The sequence below is a fragment of the Pseudophryne corroboree genome, chromosome 1, assembly GCF_028390025.1.
Source record: "Pseudophryne corroboree isolate aPseCor3 chromosome 1, aPseCor3.hap2, whole genome shotgun sequence".
Lineage (NCBI taxonomy): Eukaryota > Metazoa > Chordata > Amphibia > Anura > Myobatrachidae > Pseudophryne > Pseudophryne corroboree.
This window is the reverse complement of record NC_086444.1, coordinates 420,810,614-420,832,166: the sequence shown is the minus strand read 5'-3', so window position 1 is coordinate 420,832,166 and position 21,553 is coordinate 420,810,614. Positions and strand designations below refer to the sequence as shown.

At 46.4% G+C, this 21,553-nt stretch overlaps 1 protein-coding gene across 1 annotated transcript in view; it reads left to right on the top strand.

The window, feature by feature from the left end:
• CASTOR1 (cytosolic arginine sensor for mTORC1 subunit 1) overlaps positions 1 to 21,553 on the top strand; it is a 137,556-nt gene that overhangs the window by 66,424 nt on the left and 49,579 nt on the right. The window contains exons 5-7 of the mRNA XM_063913379.1: positions 2,066 to 2,189; positions 15,225 to 15,338; positions 16,542 to 16,624. Coding sequence (XP_063769449.1) covers positions 2,066 to 2,189; positions 15,225 to 15,338; positions 16,542 to 16,624 — 321 coding nt within the window. The remainder of the gene's footprint in view (positions 1 to 2,065; positions 2,190 to 15,224; positions 15,339 to 16,541; positions 16,625 to 21,553) is intronic.

Genomic DNA, 21,553 nt, shown 5'->3' with positions numbered 1-21,553 from the left:
GTGGGTCAATACCCGCCTCCGATGAGCAGGGGGAGGAAGGAGAATCTGTGATCAATGCAGGAGTCAGGGGACCCTTAGATTTTTGTCCAAAGAAATTTGTGGGGGCCTGCGCGTTTTTCTTGTTTCTCTGCGCCATCATGGGGAAGTGAAGAGGGTAGACGGGGGATCACAAATGTAAAAAGAGACACAGACGTTGTTTGTCGGAGGTATGTTTAAGTAAAGAAGGGGAAGGTATAAAGAAAACTATCACGGTCCAGGTGGGACAAATTGTGTTGCTAGGCCAGCATCTCAGACAGCACAGTGGGGGAGATAAGGGCTAGTGATCCCATCATTATTTTCGTAGGGCAGCCGACGATTGATAAGCGGCACGTGTAGCAATGGATAGCAGCGTGATCCGAGAAGCGGGGAGAGTAAGGACCCGGCAGCGTCAGAGGGAGAGACTAGGATAGGCGGTCCCACACTCTTACTCGGTCATCTGTATGTGAACGTCTCCAGGAGCAGTATATTGCAATGTGGCACCGGAGCTTGTCTGCCGACCGGTCCGTCGGCAGGTAGTGTGCAACGTCGGGAACCGGCAGGTACAGCCCGACCCCACAGATCCTTTTCCCTCAAAGCAGCTGGCAGAGGTGCAGTGGTAGAGGCTGGAGGCTGCACTGTGGTTCTGGGGAGAGAGAGCAGTTAGTGGTGAGATAAGCCTCGTCTGCCACCTCCAAGATGGCCACCGCAACCGAGCTCCAGCAGAGCAGCAGCGACGAGAGAAAAAGCAAACCAGCCCAGGGGCCCCCAGGGCCGATGCACTCCACCAGCTCCCCCCCGGCAGCTGCCGCGACGGGAGAGTCCCGGCCCGCGCGAGCCGATCAGGAGCGCACCTCGTCCGTGCGGTTCACTCTGCCTCCTCCACGATGGCCACCGGCGCCGGGCGCATCCAGCCTCCTCGCGGCTCCGGTGAGTGCTTTGTTCCCGGCTCCAGGGGCCCACATCCACCGTCCCTGGCTGTCGGTAAGGGTCCACAGGAGGGATGGAAAGCACGGGCAGTTAGGACCACCGCAATCCCCGCCTCCCGCGGGTCCGCGCCTCCCGGCCGGAGTGGGCACCGAAAATTTAGGTCCCGGCTTCTATAGGGAGGGAAGGCCGCAACCTGCAGGAACAGGAAAAACCTGTTCCCCGGCTCTGCAGCACTTCCACACCAATTGCCCTGGCTCAAGGGCAATATAAGAGGGCTCCTAGGGCAATTCAAATGCAGCTAGTCCGGGTATAATAAGGTAAATAGGAGGCTTTTTTTCAGGAGCTCTCTGGGGACACTCCTGCTCAGTCAGGCTGCAAGCCACTCCCCCCGCTGTGGGGATGTTTTTCAGCGGCAGGAACTGGGAGACTAGTCAGGATAGAGGGAGAGATGAATGCAGCAATGTACAGAGACATCCTGGTTGAAAAGCTGCTCCATAGCGCTCTTGACCCCAGACTGGGGTGATGGTTCATCTTTCAGCAGGACAACAACCCTAAGCATACAGCCAAGATATCAAAGGAGAGGCTTCAGGACAACTCTGTGAATGTCCTTGAGTGGCCTAGCCAGAGCCCAGACTTGACTCCAATTGAGCATCTCTGGAGAGATCTGAAAATGGCTGTGCACCGACGCTTCCCATCCAACCTGATGGAGCTTTAGAGGTGCTGCAAAGAGGAATGGGCGAAACTGTCCAAAGATAGGTGTGCCAAGCTTGTGGCATCATATTCAAAAAGACTTGAGGCTGTAATTGCTGCCAAAGGTGCATCAACAAAGTACTGAGTAAAGGCTGTGAATACTTATGTACATGTGATTTTTATTTTTATTACTTTTGCAAAAATCTCAAACTTTTTTTCATGTTGTCATTATGGGGTATTGTGTGTATAATTTTGAGGGAAAAAATTAATTTATTCCAGTTAGGAATAAGGCATAACATAACAAAATGTGGAAAAAGTGAAACGCTGTGAATACTTTCCGTGTGCACTGTATATGTTTCAGATATATGTATTTCTCAGTGTTTGTTCCTTAGCACAGCTATAATTGTTTTTTTGTTGTTGTTTCCCATAGTGTTTGATCTCACAGTGCATCCTGTGCAGAGTCCCGGGAACAGGTTCTGTATTTTGACCATGGATCGTGACACGCTGCCATCCATTTCAACCATTCTTTTAGACGTCCTCTTCTACTCCCATGCGTGAGTGTGTAATAAAATGTGCTCCCTGATCGATCTGTCTTCAGCATTATTCCTTCTAACTTTCCAAGCAATGCCACTGGTCCTTATCAGAAGCCTTTTCAGTATAAGACATCTTGTGATATTCCCAAATGTGTAGTGGCCATAAAAAGTATGGACTCCCATCAATTTTCATACTTCATTTTCTTTCATCATGGAATTAAAATGTATGCATTAGGAATTATTACCAGTGGTCAACACAATATAAATCTGTAAAGCTAACTTAGTAATTGTGCCCACGTTGTCTCCATATAAAGTTCGAAGACAGTCTCATTAATTATTCACAAGCCGGCACATTTTATAAGCCACACCTGCTTCAGTCCTTCTCACCATGCTACACACAACCCTCAGAGCTCTTTGTACAAAATAGTTATTGTAAATAGCATATTTAATACTACAGTAGTGGCCAAAATTGTGGGAACCTTGTGTAAAATGTGTGTTTTTAGGGTTTAATTGCGTATAACTATTATTTTTAAAGAAAATCCTATGAAGAGATATATCAGTGGAAAGATAATTTAATAGACAATGGTGGTCATTCCGAGTTGTTCGCTAGCTGCTTTCGGTCGCTGCGTAGCGATCAGGCTAAAAAACGGCACTTCTGCACATGCGTATGCAGCGCAATGCGCACGCGCGTCGTACTATTACAACGAACGATGTAGTTTCACACAAGGTCTAGCAAAGCTTTCCAGTCGCAGAGTGATTGACAGGAAGAGGGCGTTACAGGGTGTCAACTGACCGTTTTCAGGGAGTGAGCAGAAAAATGCAGGCGTGGCTAGGCGAATGCAGGGCGTGTTCATGACGTCAAAACAGGAACTAAATAACGTATATACTCGAGTATAAGTCGACCCGAATATAAGCCGAGGCACCTAATTTTACCACAAAAACCTGGGAAAACTTATTGACTCGAGTATAAGCCTAGGGTGGGAAATGCAGCTCTACCCGTACACAGACCTCATAGTGCCAGATATGCCCCACAGTGCCAGATGTGCCCCACAGTGCCAGGTGTGCCAGATATGCCCCACAGTGCCAGGTGTGCCAGATATGCCCCACAGTTCCAGGTGTGCCAGATATGCCCCACAGTGCTAGATCCTTACCCTCCGTCGCTCCCGCGCTGTCTTCTGAAGGAGGGACACGGAGAGCGCAGCGCGCGGCTCTCCTTTGTCCCTCCGGCCTCTCCGGTGGTAGCGGTGTGTGTTAAAGGAAGTGCCGGTTCGTGCACTTCCTTTAACACACACATGCCGCTGCCGCCGGAGATGCAGGAGGGACACAGGAGAGCCGTGCGCTGTGCTCTCCGTGTCCCTCCTAACGCTGACTCGAGTATAAGCTGAGGTGGCTTTTTCAGCACAAAAAAAAGTGCTGAAAAAGTCGGCTTATACTCGAGTATATACGGTAGTCTGAAGTAATCGCAAGCACTGAGTAGGTCTGAAGCTACTCTGAAACTGCACAAAAATATTTTGTAGCCTCTCTGCGATCCTTTCGTTCGCACTTCTGCTAAGCTAAAATCCACTCCCAGTGGGAGGCGGCATAGCGTTTGCATGGCTGCTAAAAACTGGTAGCGAGGGAACAACTCGGAATGACCACCAATATAATGCAGTTCAGCTCAGTGAATTATCTTTATTACATAAAACATTTTAGCTAAATAAAGATTGGTAGACTTTATGTGTAAAGAGTGGGGATTTCTTAAACTCAAAACTGACCAATAGGAGTGTTTGTTCTGAGAACCAATCAGGTGTTGCAATGCCACAAAATGGAACCAATAAGGTGTTAGCATGAGTAAGCTCACATTTGTTGTTACCAGAATTGATAGTAAAACCTCTTTTCTCTGACGTCCTAGTGGATGCTGGGGACTCCGTAAGGACCATGGGGAATAGCGGCTCCGCAGGAGACTGGGCACAACTAAGAAAGATTTAGGACTACCTGGTGTGCACTGGCTCCTCCCTCTATGCCCCTCCTCCAGACCTCAGTTAGAATTTTGTGCCCGGCCGAGCTGGTTGCACACTAGGAACTCTCCTTAGCTCTTAGAAAAGAAAGTATATTTAGGTTTTTTATTTTCAGTGAGATGCGCTGGCAACAGACTCACTGCTACGAGGGACTGAGGGGAGAAGAAGCGAACCTACCTGCTTGCAGCTAGCTTGGGCTTCTTAGGCTACTGGACACCATTAGCTCCAGAGGGATCGAACACAGGCCCAGCCTCGGTCGTCCGGTCCCGGAGCCGCGCCGCCGTCCCCCTTGCAGAGCCAGAAGCAAGAAGAACGTCCAGGAAATCGGCGGCTGAAGACTCCTGTCTTCATTAAGGTAGCGCACAGCACTGCAGCTGTGCGCCATTGCTCCCCATGCACACCGCACACTCCGGTCACTGATGGGTGCAGGGCGCTGGCGGGGGGCGCCCTGGGCTGCAATAAGAGTACCTTAGCTTGGCAAAAAAACACATAATATAGTCAGTAAGACTATATATGTGTAAAATCCCCTGCCAAAAATATCCTGAAAAAAGCGGGAGAAGTCCGCCGAGAAGGGGGCGGGGCTATCTCCCTCAGCACACTGGCGCCATTTCCTCTCACAGCTCCGCTGGAAGGGCGCTCCCAAGGCTCTCCCCTGCAGTTTCCAGGCTCAATAGGGTAAAAAAGAGAGGGGGGGCACTAAATTTAGGCGCAAACTGTGTATTATAGCAGCTATAGGGGAAAAATCACTGTGTGTAGTGTGAATCCCTGCATTATATAGCGCTCTGGTGTGTGCTGGCATACTCTCTCTCTGTCTCCCCAAAGGACTTTGTGGGGTCCTGTCCTCAGTCAGAGCATTCCCTGTGTGTGTGCGGTGTGTCGGTACGGCTGTGTCAACATGTTTGATGAGGAGGCTTATGTGGAGGCGGAGCAGGTGCCGATAAATGTGATGTCACCCCCTGCGGGGTCGACACCTGAATGGATGGACATGTGGAAGGAATTACGCGACAGTGTCAACTCCTTACATAAAAGGTTTGACGACATAGCAGATGTGGGACAGCCGGCTTCTCAGCCCGTGCCTGCCCAGGCGTCTCAAAAGCCATCAGGGGCTCTAAAACGCCCACTACCACAGATGGCAGACACAGATGTCGACACGGATACTGACTCCAGTGTCGACGACGATGAGACTAGTGTACATTCCAATAGAGCCACTCGTTATATGATTACGGCAATGAAAAATGTGTTGCACATTTCTGATATTACCCCAGGTACCACAAAAAAGGGTATTATGTTTGGGGAGAAAAAGCTACCAGTGGTTTTTCCCCCATCTGATGAATTAAATGAAGTGTGTGAAGAAGCGTGGGCTTCCCCCGATAAGAAACTGGTAATTTCTAAAAAGTTACTAATGGCGTACCCTTTCCCGCCAGAGGACAGGTCACGTTGGGAGACATCCCCTAGGGTGGATAAAGCGCTCACACGTCTGTCAAAAAAGGTGGCACTACCGTCTCCGGACACGGCCGCCCTAAAGGAGCCTGCGGATAGAAAACAGGAGGCTATCCTGAAATCTGTATATACACACTCAGGAATTATACTGAGACCGGCTATTGCTTCAGCATGGATGTGCAGTGCTGCAGCTGCGTGGTCAGATTCTCTGTCGGAAAACATTGATACCCTAGACAGGGACACTATATTGCTAACCGTAGAGCATATTAAAGACGCTGTCTTATACATGAGAGATGCACAGAGGGATATTTGCCGGCTGGCATCTAAAATAAACGCAATGTCCATTTCTGCCAGGAGAGGATTGTGGACTCGGCAGTGGACAGGAGATACAGATTCTAAAAGGCACATGGAAGTTTTGCCTTACAAGGGTGAGGAGTTGTTTGGGGATGGTCTCTCGGACCTAGTTTCCAGAGCGACCGCTGGGAAGTCAGCATTTTTACCCCATGTCCCCTCACAGCCAAAGAAAGCACAGTATTATCAGGTACAGTCCTTTCGGCCCCAGAAAGGCAAGCGGGTTAGAGGCGCGTCCTTTCTGCCCAGAGGCAGAGGTAGAGGGAAAAAGCTGCAACATACAGCCAGTTCCCAGGAACAAAAGTCCTCCCCCGCTTCCTCTAAGTCCACCGCATGATGCTGGGGCTCCACAGGCGGAGCCAGGTACGGTGGGGGCCCGTCTCAAGAACTTCAGCGACCAGTGGGCTCGCTCACGGGTGGATCCCTGGATTCTACAAGTAGTATCTCAGGGGTACAAGCTGGAATTCGAGACGTCTCCCCCTCGCCGTTTCCTCAAATCTGCCTTGCCGACAGCTCCCCCGGACAGGGAGGCAGTGCTGGAGGCGATTCACAAGCTGTATTCTCAGCAGGTGATAATCAAGGTACCCCTCCTTCAACAAGGACGGGGTTACTATTCCACAATGTTTGTGGTACCGAAACCGGACGGTTCGGTGAGACCCATTTTAAATTTAAAATCCTTGAACACTTATATAAGAAGGTTCAAGTTCAAGATAGAATCGCTCAGGGCGGTGATTGCAAGCCTGGACGAGGGGGATTACATGGTATCACTGGACATCAAGGATGCTTACCTGCATGTCCCCATTTACCTGCCTCACCAGGAGTACCTCAGATTTGTGGTACAGGACTGTCATTACCAATTCCAGACGTTGCCGTTTGGTCTGTCCACGACACCGAGGGTATTTACCAAGGTAATGGCCGAAATGATGATACTCCTTCGGAAAAAGGGAGTTTTAATTAATCCGTACTTGGACGATCTCCTTATAAAGGCGAGGTCCAGGGAACAGTTGTTGATCGGAGTAGCACTAGCTCGGGAAGTGCTACAACAGCACGGCTGGATCCTGAATATTCCAAAGTCGCAGCTGGTTCCTACAACTCGTCTACTGTTCCTGGGGATGGTTCTGGACACAGAACAGAAAAAAGTGTTTCTCCCGGAGGAGAAGGCCAAGGAGTTGTCATCTCTAGTCAGAGACCTCCTAAAACCAAAACAGGTGTCAGTGCACCACTGCACGCGGGTTCTGGGAAAGATGGTGGCTTCTTACGAAGCAATTCCATTCGGACGGTTCCATGCAAAGATCTTTCAGTGGGATCTGTTGGACAAGTGGTCCGGATCGCATCTTCAGATGCATCGGCTGATAACCCTGTCTCCAAGGGCCAGGGTGTCGCTGCTGTGGTGGCTGCAGAGTGCTCATCTTCTAGAGGGCCGCAGATTCGGCATACAGGACTGGATCCTGGTGACCACGGATGCCAGCCTTCGAGGTTGGGGGGCAGTCACACAGGGAAGAAACTTCCAGGGACAATGGTCGAGTCAGGAGACTTCCCTACACATAAATATTCTGGAACTAAGGGCCATTTACAATGCCCTAAGTCAGGCAAGACCCCTGCTTCAACACCAGCCGATGCTGATCCAGTCAGACAACATCACGGCGGTCGCCCATGTAAACCGACAGGGCGGCACAAGAAGCAGGATGGCGATGGCAGAAGCCACAAGGATTCTCCGTTGGGCGGAAAATCATGTGTTAGCACTGTTAGCAGTGTTCATTCCCGGAGTGGACAACTGGGAAGCAGACTTTCTCAGCAGACACGACCTCCACCCGGGAGAGTGGGGACTTCATCCAGAAGTCTTCCAAATGATTGTACACCAGTGGGAAAGGCCACAGGTGGACATGATGGCGTCCCGCCTCAACAAAAAGCTAAAAAGATATTGCGCCAGGTCAAGGGACCCTCAGGCGATAGCTATGGACGCTTTAGTGACACCGTGGGTGTACCAGAGGTGTTCCCTCCTCTTCCTCTCATACCCAAGGTACTGAGGATAATAAGAAGGAGAAGAGTAAGAACTATAATCATTGTTCCGGATTGACCAAGAAGAGCTTGGTACCCAGAACTTCAATAAATGATATCAGAGGAACCATGGCCTCTGCCGCTCAGACAGGACCTGCTGCAGCAGGGACCCTGTCTGTTCCAAGACTTACCGCGACTGCGTTTGACGGCATGGCGGTTGAACGCCGGATCCTAAAGGAAAAGGGCATTCCGGAGGAAGTCATCCCTATGCTGATTAAAGCTAGGAAGGAGGTGACCGCAAACCATTATCACCACATATGGCGAAAATATGTTGCGTGGTGTGAGGCCAGAAGGGCCCCAACGGAGGAATTTCAGCTGGGTCGATTTCTGCACTTCCTACAGTCAGGGGTAACTATGGGCCTCAAATTAGGTCCCATTAAGGTCCAGATTTCGGCTCTGTCGATTTTCTTCCAAAAAGAACTGGCTTCACTGCCTGAAGTTCAGACGTTTGTTAAAGGAGTGCTGCATATTCAGCCCCCTTTTGTGCCTCCAGTGGCACCTTGGGATCTCAACGTGGTGTTGGATTTCCTTAAGTCACATTGGTTTGAGCCACTTAAAACCGTGGAACTAAAATATCTCACGTGGAAAGTGGTCATGCTGTTGACCTTGGCTTCGGCCAGGCGTGTGTCAGAATTGGCGGCTTTGTCATGTAAAAGCCCTTATCTGATTTTCCATATGGATAGGGCGGAATTGAGGACTCGTCCCAAATTTCTTCCTAAGGTGGTATCAGCTTTTCATTTGAACCAACCTATTGTGGTGCCTGCGGCTACTAAGGACTTGGAGGATTCCAAGTTGCTGGACGTAGTCAGGGCCCTGAAAATCTATGTTTCCAGGACGGCTGGAGTCAGGAAAACTGACTCGCTATTTATCCTGTATGCACCCAACAAGCTGGGTGCTCCTGCTTCAAAGCAGTCTATTGCTCGCTGGATCTGTAGTACGATTCAACTTGCACATTCTGCGGCTGGACTGCCGCATCCTAAATCTGTAAAAGCCCATTCCACGAGGAAAGTGGGCTCTTCTTGGGCGGCTGCCCGAGGGGTCTTGGCTTTACAACTTTGCCGAGCTGCTACTTGGTCGGGTTCAAACACATTTGCTAAATTCTACAAGTTTGATACCCTGGCTGAGGAGGACCTTGAGTTTGCTCATTCGGTGCTGCAGAGTCATCCGCACTCTCCCGCCCGTTTGGGAGCTTTGGAATAATCCCCATGGTCCTTACGGAGTCCCCAGCATCCACTAGGACGTCAGAGAAAATAAGAATTTACTCACCGGTAATTCTATTTCTCGTAGTCCGTAGTGGATGCTGGGCGCCCATCCCAAGTGCGGATTGTCTGCAATACTTGTATATAGTTATTGCCTAACTAAAGGGTTATTGTTTGGAGCAATCTGTTTGAGAGGCTCAGTTGTTATTCATACTGTTCACTGGGTATAGTATCACGAGTTGTACGGTGTGATTGGTGTGGCTGGTATGAGTCTTACCCGAGATTCCAAATCCTTTCCTTATTGTGTCAGCTCTTCCGGGCACAGTTTCCTAACTGAGGTCTGGAGGAGGGGCATAGAGGGAGGAGCCAGTGCACACCAGGTAGTCCTAAATCTTTCTTAGTTGTGCCCAGTCTCCTGCGGAGCCGCTATTCCCCATGGTCCTTACGGAGTCCCCAGCATCCACTACGGACTACGAGAAATAGAATTACCGGTGAGTAAATTCTTATTATTTAGTATTTTTATTATCACTAAGTTGGTCGCTGTATTTTATGCGTTTATTTTACTTTAATTTCCTGAAGTAAGCTGTGTCATTTATTTAGGATGACATGCAAAGTAAAGAAACTTGACTGGTCACCTAGAAAGAGATACAAAATAATTACTTTACATGAAGAATGTAACACTTACAACAAAATTATAAGAAAAGTAGGTGGCAGTATAACTAAAAGAGGGATTTCGAAACTGTGGAATAAGTATCAACTAGGGAGGCCAATCCCGAGTCTTTTTTTCAATCCCGGGTATCGAGATTGAAAAAAACTCAATCCCTGAAAACTCGGGATTGGGTTGAAGACCTGCCCAGCCCACACAAATACTCACTATTGTGGATGGGAGCCGGGCTGCGGGCGGTGAGGTGCAGTACGGGCGGCTTGCGGTGGACTCACCATCGTGGGTGGGAGGGCTGCAGGTTGCGGGCGGTGAGGTGCGGTCCGTGCGGCTGGCGTCAGACTGTGCATATGACCTCTGACATCATGTCTCACTGCGCAGTACACACTGCCAGGGGCAGAGGTAGCTGGGCAGTGTCCAAGCCTCCTGAGGATGCTCAATGCTGCCCGACATTAAAAAATAATGGAGCAGGTAAATCTCGCAATCCCCAGGATTGGAGCTTCCAATCCCGGGATTGAATCCCGGCAGTTTTTTTGGCCTAAATACCAGGTCCCGCCGATCCCGGGATTGACCTCCCTATTATCAACAGACTCAATCCATTCAAATCCAAACTGGTAAAGGTAGGAAAAAATCCACAACACCATGCTGTGATAGAAGAATGAAAAAACTGTGCTTGAGAGACAGAAAAAAATCATCTGAGGCAATCCAAAATGATTTACGTGAATGTGGTGTAAACATCAGTGCCAGGACTGTTTGTCACAGACTTTAATATTTTGGATTGAACGCCAGAATCCCAAGGAAAAAAAATAGCTTTTACCTCTCAAACAAAGACAAAAAAGATTAGAATGGGCTTAAAAGCATATTAATTGGTCAAAAGAACAATGGAACAGTGTCATCTGGAGTGACAAAACCAGAATATCCATATTTAATAGTGATGGCAAGAATTGGAGAAAATTTGAGTGCACAACACCTACTGTGAAGCATCCAGTTAGTGTTATACTATGGAGATGTACGTCAGCAAAAGGTGTGGGGCAAATTTATGTGATCAATGGCACTTTAAATAGCAGCAAATACACCAGTGTCCCGCAGTGGGGAGGGGGAGCACAAACTATGCATAGTAGTGAGTAAGCAACGGGAGAATAGACGCTGTGTGCATGCACACAGCATCTATAGTCAGTGCAGAGAGAGCCTGTGGGGCAGACCAGCATTACGGAGAGTGCTGGGCATGCCCCCACAGTGACGGAAAAGGGAGTGATGCAAGTCTCCACCCCTTCCCCCTAGGCTCCACCCCTTTTCTGATGCGGTAATGCTTTCGAAATGCCAAAGGTCCCGATCTACTGGCCACCAATGTTAGGTGGTATGTAACTGCAGCAAAAGTCTTCCCGACTAAGTACTAATGAATATCGTGCGAAACGAAGAAATGTACTTTCCTACAGTTCAGTACGTATAACTGGGGCAGATGTATTAACCTGGAGACGGCATAAGGAAGTGATAAGCCAGTGATATGTGCAAGGTGATAAAGGCACCAGCCAATCAGATCCTAACTGTTAATTTACATGTCGGAGCTGATTGGCTGGTGCCTTTATCACCTTGCACATATCACTGGTTTATCACTTCCTTATGCCTTCTCCAGGTTGATAAATCTGCCCCAATGTTATCAAAATGTTAAATTGTGTTATAAAGTTAAATGTGTTATGTTCTAAATTAAATTGCCATTTTAATGATGTGTGCTTTTTGGTATAATACTAAAATATATTAGTGCTATAAACTGATAAACTTAAAAAATGCACATTTTACAAAAGGTTTCCCCAATTCTGGCCACTACTGTACAATGTTACGATATTTCATCAATAACATAATATCACACACCAACATACAACCCAGCATTAGGCAATATCTGTGTATAGAGGCATTAGCTTGTCCTTGTATATGTGCACATAGAAACCTAGAATTTGACAGCAGATAAGAACCACTTGGCCCATCTAGTCTGCTTTTTTTAGCCTATAGGTAATCTTAACCCCTTGTTGATACTTATGCCCTTATTTATTATTGTAATTCTGTCTTATACTTTCATATGTAGTGATAATTAGGGGATTTTTTTTTATTTATTAAACCATCCCAGCTGTGTTTTTGGTTGGTGCTATCTTTTAGCACCTTGCCATGCTCCCTCCGTTTCTTTCTGTATTAATCTTTATTTATCAAACTGTTTTGAAGCTGTTTTAGCGCTCGCAGCGCTATTGTTACCTCGCCAGCTTCCTTCCTTTGTTACTCTATATAGCACTGACGGCACAATGCTCTGTGTCTCCGTCGGAAACTTACGATTCAGCTCCCATAACCCCCTGCTCTGGCTTGTGAGGGCGTTTCTCTTTCTCTGTCAGTTTCCAGGTCCCCTGTTTGTGGGTTGTGTCCCCTTGTGGTGCATTCACCTCTACCTTCTTCTCCAAACAGTTCTGAAGTAATCCTGAGGGATTTTATTCATACATTTCCTGTCTCATGTTGTGGGACACATCTGCAGAATGTGTTTTTGTTTATTTCCTCCCTTCACGTAGCAGTTTTTTCCCCCCTTAATTTACTGACTGTCCATCTCCTCTTTTTTTTTTATATTAATTTGCTCTTGCCTTTTATAATTTTCTGTAAACACTTAAGACATGTTTCTATTTCTGTATATAGCTAGTGTTTGGGATTCTGACTGCATGTGCTGCGATTGGACGAGGACGGCACATGCGCAATAAGCTGGGCACGACAGCGCTATTCTTCATTCGCCAGCACTGCTAGAAAGAAAACAGCAGTGCTGACAAGGCAAATTACATTAACGCTCACCGTGGTTTAAGATGAGCTCAAATTCAAAATACTACGGTGAGCGCTAATGAAAAATAACACGTCACGGGGGACAGCTTTGAAAATAAGGGCATTAGTTCTTTATAAGGATAGTCATATGCCTATCCCATGCATGTTTAAATTGCTCTACTTTCTATATATGTGTATATTCTAGATTTCATTACAATTCCCAACAGTGTTTGGGTGGGTATGAGGGGTGGGGGTGGTTGGGTTTTATTATTTTTCTTGCTTATGTCTATTTATTTGTGTTTTATTTTCTGCATTTCTTGTCCTGATTTATGCTTATGCTCTATTTGCATGGATGGCGGATGGCAGTGCGCTGAGGCAATCATGGCTCTGGGTCACTACTCTCCAACTTTTGCAATACCATGGGTGAATGTTTCCTGGAAAGTTAGAGGCCTTAATGATGTGGTCAAACGTGACCTGGTCCAGAAACAAATTAGGGCTCGTAATCTGGCTCTGGTGTGTTTACTAGAAAACCATCTAATTGGTAGCCGAGTTCTCTCTTTTGAAAAGCCTTGGGTAGGTTGGGCTTCCACTCCACTTTTCACTCCAACTCTAGAGGTGTATCTGTACTGATTCATAAAAATGTGTTTTGTTTGTCAAAAAGTTCAGATTGACCTGTTGGGATGCTATGTATTTCTGGCCAGCACAGTCCACAGCGCCCCCTTTTTATTACTGGCAATACAGTATATATCCCTATAATCCTGGAATTCTTGTTAAGGCCTGCCCCTTTCTGCAGGACTTTCCCACTGCACCAGTTATCTGTATTGAGGACTTCAACACAATTTCTGAATCCTCTTTTCATGCAATGGTTCGTAACGTGCCTTGTCGTAAGAAAGTGTCTGTTCTTTACTCCTCTCCTCCTCTGGGACTGGTGGTTTAGGTGCGCTTCGAGCTAAATAGGTAGTGGATCTGGCCACAATTGAAGATGAAGATTGGGGCCACATTCTCTGCTCCCCAGGGGGCAGCCACGGCTTATGCCAGATTTCAACAGAACCAGCTATACGTTTTACATAGGGTCTACTGGACCATGAGCAAACTGTTTCAGATTGGAGGATCGGCATCTGATTCTTGCCCTAAGTGCCCCGCTTCAGCTGCTGGTTTCTGGCATCTGCTCTGGCTGTGCAGGTATCCACCTATTGGGAGGAAGTCACGACATGTATATACAGCACTAGTATTCAGATCCCTTTAATGAATCCACATACTTGTGTATTTGAGCTAGATGTACAGAACACTCTCTCCCTCTGCCCATCTCTGCCTCTGTTAATAATCTCCTTACCTTGGGGGTGATTCAGATCTTATCGCTGCTGTTCGTTTTCGCATAGCGGGCGATCAGGTCAAAACAGCGCATGCGTATGCACTGCAATTCGCACGCGCGTCGGACAACAACAACGGGGATCGCCGGTCAGCAACGGGATGGTGCGAAAATTCCGATCGCATGGGTGTTCGCAAGGTGATTGACTGGAGGAGGCCCTTTGTGGGTGGCAACTGAGCGTTTACTGGGAGTGTCCGGCAAAACGCAGGCATTTCCAAGCGTTTTCAGGGAGGTTGTCTGACATCAGCTCCGGCTCTAATCAGCCTGTTTTCATTGCACTGGAGGAGTAAGTCCTGGGCTGCACGTAGACTGCACAAAGTAGATTTTTGCAGCTCAGCTACACATGCGATCGCACACTTGCATGGTGAAAATACATTCCCCCTTTAGGCGACTACTATCTGATCGTCGGACAGCAAAAAACACAGCCCAGCGATCAGAACTGAATTAGGCCCCTTCTCCCGTGTTTGCCCGCACCTGGATTTCCCACGACCCTCCCTCCTCTGCAGCCTATGTGGCTTTAGTTAACACCACACTTTCCCATGAGTGTTTTATGTATGCTAAACGTAAATGTTCAGTGAAATATGATAATACAGTATATGGGGTCCCTGGAAGAATTCTCTCATTCCTTCAACGCGTGTCTGGCAGTAGTATCCCATACATATGCCGTCTCTAGATTGCTGTCCATAGACCCGCTGTATGTATTATCATTCCTAAAAATTTCCAAGAGTAAATAGATTTGCTGTTGTATGTAACATTTATACTTTATTTAACTTGCTGAAAATATGTTGTTCTGTTACTACAGTAGTAGTTAATCAGTGCAGATCAGAAGTCTGTTATGTGTATTTATTTAATTTTAATTCTTTATTTGCACACGTGGTCAGATATTTGAAAGGGTGTCATTTGTGTAGAGGATGCCTGTTTCATATAAGCCCCCATTTTCCTATTCCCCCAGATTCAGAAGCCCTACTGCAAACAAATAGAAATCCCTAGCCGAAAGTTATTCAGATCTGGTAAATGCAGGGGGGTGAATTTTTTTTTTTTTTTTAAGTAATAAATAAATAAATAAATAACAGAGCTAACTGAATTGCACAAAATATACTATATTTGATAATTTTTCTTAATACTTCCCCCTTTATCTCTTGGACACCTAATAGTAATTCTGTCCATAAACCATATGTGGTTTTTCCTTTCCAGATCACAGGAAGGTTCCCTTGCAGCATCACAGAACAGCGAATCATTCAACTTCTTTGCCTTCTCGTTCATAGATGGATATATATCCATTGTCATGGATACAGAGATACAGAAGAAGTATGTGTAAATAATGTAGCCATATTGCTGTATCCCTATATAGTGTTGTATTGCAACATGTGGAGGTAGTAATTCTGTAATGACCACAGGTTCATAGATCAAATCGATGTCTGCTGACATGCTTCACATTTGACAAATGTGTTTTTACTCCATAAATGCCATTTCCAGTATTAGTACAGCAAAAACATGTTCAGATTTCTATAGTACTCATTTAGTCTAGCTTTTATTTAAGTGTTAATTAACTAAATGGCTCACTTTATTACTAGTCTGTGAGTATGCATGTTTGGTAAAAGGGAGTTGGACTGCCACATGCTGCCAGTATGGTTCCTCAAGTAAATCACTGGGGTGATGCCAGGTTAGAGGATGCTATCCCACAATATACTATAAGGGCTCCGTGGAGTTCAGATCTGATGACTGAGATGTAAAGGATATCATGTGCTTTAAGTGGATGCATTGGTGTGAAGTCCATTGACCTCGCTGACATGCATTTTCAAGTGTGATGAGAGTATTATGCCATGCAGTATGACAACGATACAGTATACTGCTCTGAGCAATTATTGTCAGATTGTTTTTATTAAAACTGGCTACTTGCAGGTTGAGATTTGCAAGCAATGGGTCTGCAGTTGCATAGATATCCTCATCCTGGCATATCTTTTTACACCCACTGTTTCCCTTTGATGTTTTGACTACTGAAGTTCCTGCCATATACACCCCAACAGTCGCCCCTCTTGCAGCCATGCTAGCCATAATTATAGGCAGTCAAGACAGTCCAACACTTTTATACATGACCCTGATCATTAGCTAACACATGGATCACACATGTGTGGAAGCCCTAGCTTGCGCTAACATATGTACATATAATGTGTATGTATATAAAAGAATTTATGTTTATATGTTAGATAGATGGGTTATAGAGTGTATGCAGAAAAATTAGATTCCGTTTATACCTTCTGGTTAATGTGGGAATGTTTTTGTGATTAAATTACTTTCCTAGGAATTAAAAAAAGAAAGCTACAGTTGATGTTACATGTACATAAATGAATAAGATGTTCTAAAATGAGTGTTTTAATACACTATCTGGGACAGGAAGCATGCTTGTATATGTAATTATAACTGTACTAAGTTCAGAAGGTCACAGAGTTCAGCATCTCGGGGTGTATGTGTAATCATGCTGACGTCAGTAACTTTAACAACTTCCCTCAGATTTCCGACTGATCTTCTTCTGACAAGTTCCTCTGGGGAACTGTGGCGAATGGTGAGAATCGGTGGGCAGCCCCTTGGTTTTGGTGAGTTTTAATTTTTCATCATTTGCTGTCACTTCACCAATGTAAACACTGGAAATACCACATTTGGGGGTAGCTGTTAATGTATTGCGTTTGTACCACATACATGTACAATCGGAAACGAGGCCTAAACTTGTATTTGTAATACTCCAAAAAGTATGACTGAACAAGGACTACTGAAGTTCCTTCAATAGCCAAATACAAATGCATATTTTAAAATTGTCCGTTTTATTCAGCTTGTTCCATATCCCGCCCTCTCTCCTACTAACTCTTCCAGTGTTAAAACACCGCTGATTTTCCTGCATGCTCACTACAGAAGGTTTGGACTGTCACATGCTGTATCATTCACTTGAAAAGAATATGGCCTACTCTTCATATTGTCTATAGTTGAATACCCAACAAATACATTTGTTTTCACTTAAAGGCTCAAAGGCTGCTCATCCCATCAGCCAGGAGACTGCTAGTGCACCTTCCCTATACGGTCCATAAACCTGTGTCAAACACTTGCTTTGTAAACAGCACTGCTATGGCCAGAGTTTGCAGAAGGATATATGTGGTAAAGTGCTGCTTGGTTGCCATAGGCACAATGACAAACCTGTGTTCATGAAAACATTGCATGTACTTTTTGTACATGATCACATGAACATGACGTTATTTTGTATGCCAAATAAAGGGTGTGTATGTGTGTGTTTTTTTTTAAATTTTAGTTTTTACAAATATTTTACTTTTATTTTATTGATAATAAAATTATGATTTGGTTTCCATTATATTCTGCAAAACCTAATACTCGTATAAAGAAAGCTAAAATCTTATCCAGTTTCTATAAATATCTAAACATTTAGGGCACCATTTATATGTCAAGACCGTTTCAAAACTAAAATTACTCATGGTGAGAAAGTTGCACCACTTCAATCATTTTGTCATGTTTTTTTTATTTAAAAAACACACCCACAACAACAAAAGTTGTAATCCCCTCCAGTTCCCTAACTACAGTAGTGCGGCACCTGTAACAGTAATCCTCTCCAGCTCCCTAACTACAATAGTGCGGCGTCTGTAACCGTAATCCCCTCCAGCTCCCTAACTACAGTAGTGCAGCTTCTGTAACAGTAATCCCCTCCAGATCCCTTACTACAGTAGTGCGGCATCTGTAACCGTAATCCCCTCCAGCTCCACACCTACAACAGTGCAGCATCTGTAACCGTATTCTTCTCCAGCTCCCTAACTACAGTAGTGTGGCGTCTGTAACAGTAATCCCCTCCAGATCTCTAACTACAGTAGTGCCACGTCTGTAACTTTATCCCCTCAAGATCCCCAACTACAGCACTGCGGCATCTTTAACCATAATCCCCTCCAGATCCCTAACTACAGTAGTGCTGCATCTGTAACTTTAATCCCCTCAAGCTCCCCAACTACAGCACTGAGGCATCTATAACCGTAATCCCCTCCAGATCTCTAACTACAGCAGTGTGACATCTTTAATTGTAATCCCCTCCAGATCTCTAACTACTGCAGCGGGGCATCTTTAATTGTAATCCCCTCCAGATCTCGAACTACAGCAGTGTGGCATCTTTAATTATAATCCCCTTCAGATCCGTAACTACAGCAGTGCGGCATCTGTAATCGTAATCCCCTCCAGATCCATTACTACAGCTGTGTGGCATCTTTAATTGTAATCCCCTCCAGATGCATTACTACAGCAGTGCGGCATCTGTAACTGTAATCCCCTCTACATCCCTAACTACAGTAGTGCGGCATCTGTAATAGTGATGTGCACTGGAAATTTTTCGGGTTTTGGGTTCGGTTCCGCGGCCGTGTTTTGGATTCGGACGCGTTTTGGCAAAACCTTACCGAAAATTTTTTGTCGGATTCGGGTGTGTTTTGGATTCGGGTGTTTTTTTTAAAAAAACCCTAAAAAACAGCTTAAATCATAGAATTTGGGGGTCATTTTGATCCCAAAGTATTATTAACCTCTAAACATAATTTCCACTCATTTTCAGTCTATTCTGAACACCTCACACCTCACAATATTATTTTTAGTCCTAAAATTTGCACCGAGGTCGCTGGATGGCTAAGCTAAGCGACACAAGTGGCCGACACAAACACCTGGCCCATCTAGGAGTGGCACTGCAGTGTCAGGCAGGATGGCACTTCAAAAAAATTGTCCCCAAACAGCACATGACGCAAAGAAAAAAAGAGGCGCAATGAGGTAGCTGTGTGACTAAGCTAAGCGACCCAAGTGGCCGACACAAACACCTGGCCCATCTAGGAGTGGCACTGCAGTGTCAGACAGGATGGCACTTCAAAAAAATAGTCCCCAAACAGCACATGATGCAAAGAAAAAAAGAGGCGCAATGAGGTAGCTGTGTGACTAAGCTAAGCGACCCAAGTGGCCGACACAAACACCTGGCCCATCTAGGAGTGGCACTGCAGTGTCAGACAGGATGGCACTTCAAAAAACACTCCCCAAACAGCACATGATGCAAAGAAAAAAAGAGGCGCAATGAGGTAGCTGTGTGACTAAGCTAAGCGACCCAAGTGGCCGACACAAACACCTGGCCCATCTAGGAGTGGCACTGCAGTGTCAGACAGGATGGCACTTCAAAAAAATAGTCCCCAAACAGCACATGATGCAAAGAAAAAAAGAGGCGCAATGAGGTAGCTGTGTGACTAAACTAAGCGACCCAAGTGGCCGACACAAACACCTGGCCCATCTTGGAGTGGCACTGCAGTGTCAGACAGGATGGCACTTCAAAAAAATAGTCCCCAAACAGCACATGATGCAAAGAAAAATGAAAGAAAAAAGAGGTGCAAGATGGAATTGTCCTTGGGCCCTCCCACCCACCCTTATGTTGTATAAACAGGACATGCACACTTTAACGAACCCATCATTTCAGTGACAGGGTCTGCCACACGACTGTGACTGAAATGACTGGTTGGTTTGGGCCCGCACCAAAAAAGAAGCAATCAATCTCTCCTTGCACAAACTGGCTCTACAGAGACAAGATGTCCACCTCCTCCTCATCGTCCGATTCATCACCCCTTTCACTGTGTACATCCCCCTCCTCACAGATTATTAATTCGTCCCCACTGGAATCCACCGTCTCAGGTCCCCGTGTACTTTCTGGAGGCAATTGCTGCTGGTGAATGTCTCCACGGAGGAATTGATTATAATTCATTTTAATGAACATCATCTTCTCCACATTTTCTGGAAGTAACCTCGTACGCCGATTGCTGACAAGGTGAGCGGCTGCACTAAACACTCTTTCGGAGTACACACTGGAGGGAGGGCAACTTAGGTAGAATAAAGCCAGTTTGTGCAAGGGCCTCCAAATTGCCTCTTTTTCCTGCCAGTATACGTACGGACTGTCTGATGTGCCTACTTAAATGCGGTCACTCATATAATCCTCCACCATTCTTTCAATGGTGAGAGAATCATATGCAGTGACAGTAGACGACATGTCAGTAATCGTTGGCAGGTCCTTCAGTCCGGAGCAGATGTCAGCACTCGCTCCAGACTGCCCTGCATCACCGCCAGCGGGTGGGCTCGAAATTCTTAGCCTTTTCCTCGCACCCCCAGTTGCGGGAGAATGTGAAGGAGGAGCTGTTGACGGGTCACGTTTCGCTTGACTTGACAATTTTCTCACCAGCAGGTCTTTGAACCTCTGCAGACTTGTGTCTGCCGGAAAGAGAGATACAACGTAGGTTTTAAATCTAGGATCGAGCACGGTGGCCAAAATGTAGTGCTCTGATTTCAACAGATTGACCACCCGTGAATCCTGGTTAAGCGAATTAAGGGCTCCATCCACAAGTCCCACATGCCTAGCGGAATCGCTCTGTTTTAGCTCCTCCAATGTCTCCAGCTTCTTCTGCAAAAGCCTGATGAGGGGAATGACCTGACTCAGGCTGGCAGTGTCTGAACTGACTTCACGTGTGGCAAGTTCAAAGGGTTGCAGAACCTTGCACAACGTTGAAATCATTCTCCACTGCGCTTGAGTCAGGTGCATTCCACCTCCTTTGCCTATATCGTGGCCAGATGTATAGGCTTGAATGGCCTTTTGCTGCTCCTCCATCCTCTGAAGCATATAGAGGGTTGAATTCCACCTCGTTACCACCTCTTGCTTCAGATGATGGCAGGGCAGGTTCAGGTATGTTTGGTGGTTCTCCAGTCTTCTGTACGCGGTGCCTGAACGCCGAAAGTGGGCCGCAATTCTTCGGGCCACCGACAGCATCTCTTGCACGCCCCTGTCGTTTTTTAAATAATTCTGCACCACCAAATTCAAGGTATGTGCAAAACATGGGACGTGCTGGAATTTGCCCAGATGCAATGCACGCACAATATTGCTGGCGTTGTCCGATGTCACAAATCCCCAGGAGAGTCCAATTGGGGTAAGCCATTTTGCGATGATCTTCCTCAGTTGCCGTAAGAGGTTTTCAGCTGTGTGCCTATTCTGGAAAGCGGTGATACAAAGCGTAGCCTGCCTAGGAACGAGTTGGCGTTTGCGAGATGCTGCTACTGGTGCCGCCGCTGCTGTTCTTGCAGCGGGAGGCAATACATCTACCCAGTGGGCTGTCACAGTCATATAGTCCTGAGTCTGCCCTGCGCCACTTGTCCACATGTCCGTGGTTAAGTGGACATTGGGTACAACTGCATTTTTTGGACACTGGTGACTCTTTTTCTGACATCTGTGTACATTTTCGGTATCGCCTGCCTAGAGAAATGGAACCTAGATGGTATTTGGTACCGGGGACACAGTACCTCAATCAAGTCTATAGTTGGCTCTGAATTAACGATGGATACCGGAACCACGTTTCTCACCGCCCATGCTGCCAAGGCCTCAGTTATCCGCTTTGCAGCAGGATGACTGCTGTGATATTTCATCTTCCTCGCAAAGGACTGTTGTACAGTCAATTGCTTACTGGAAGTAGTACAAG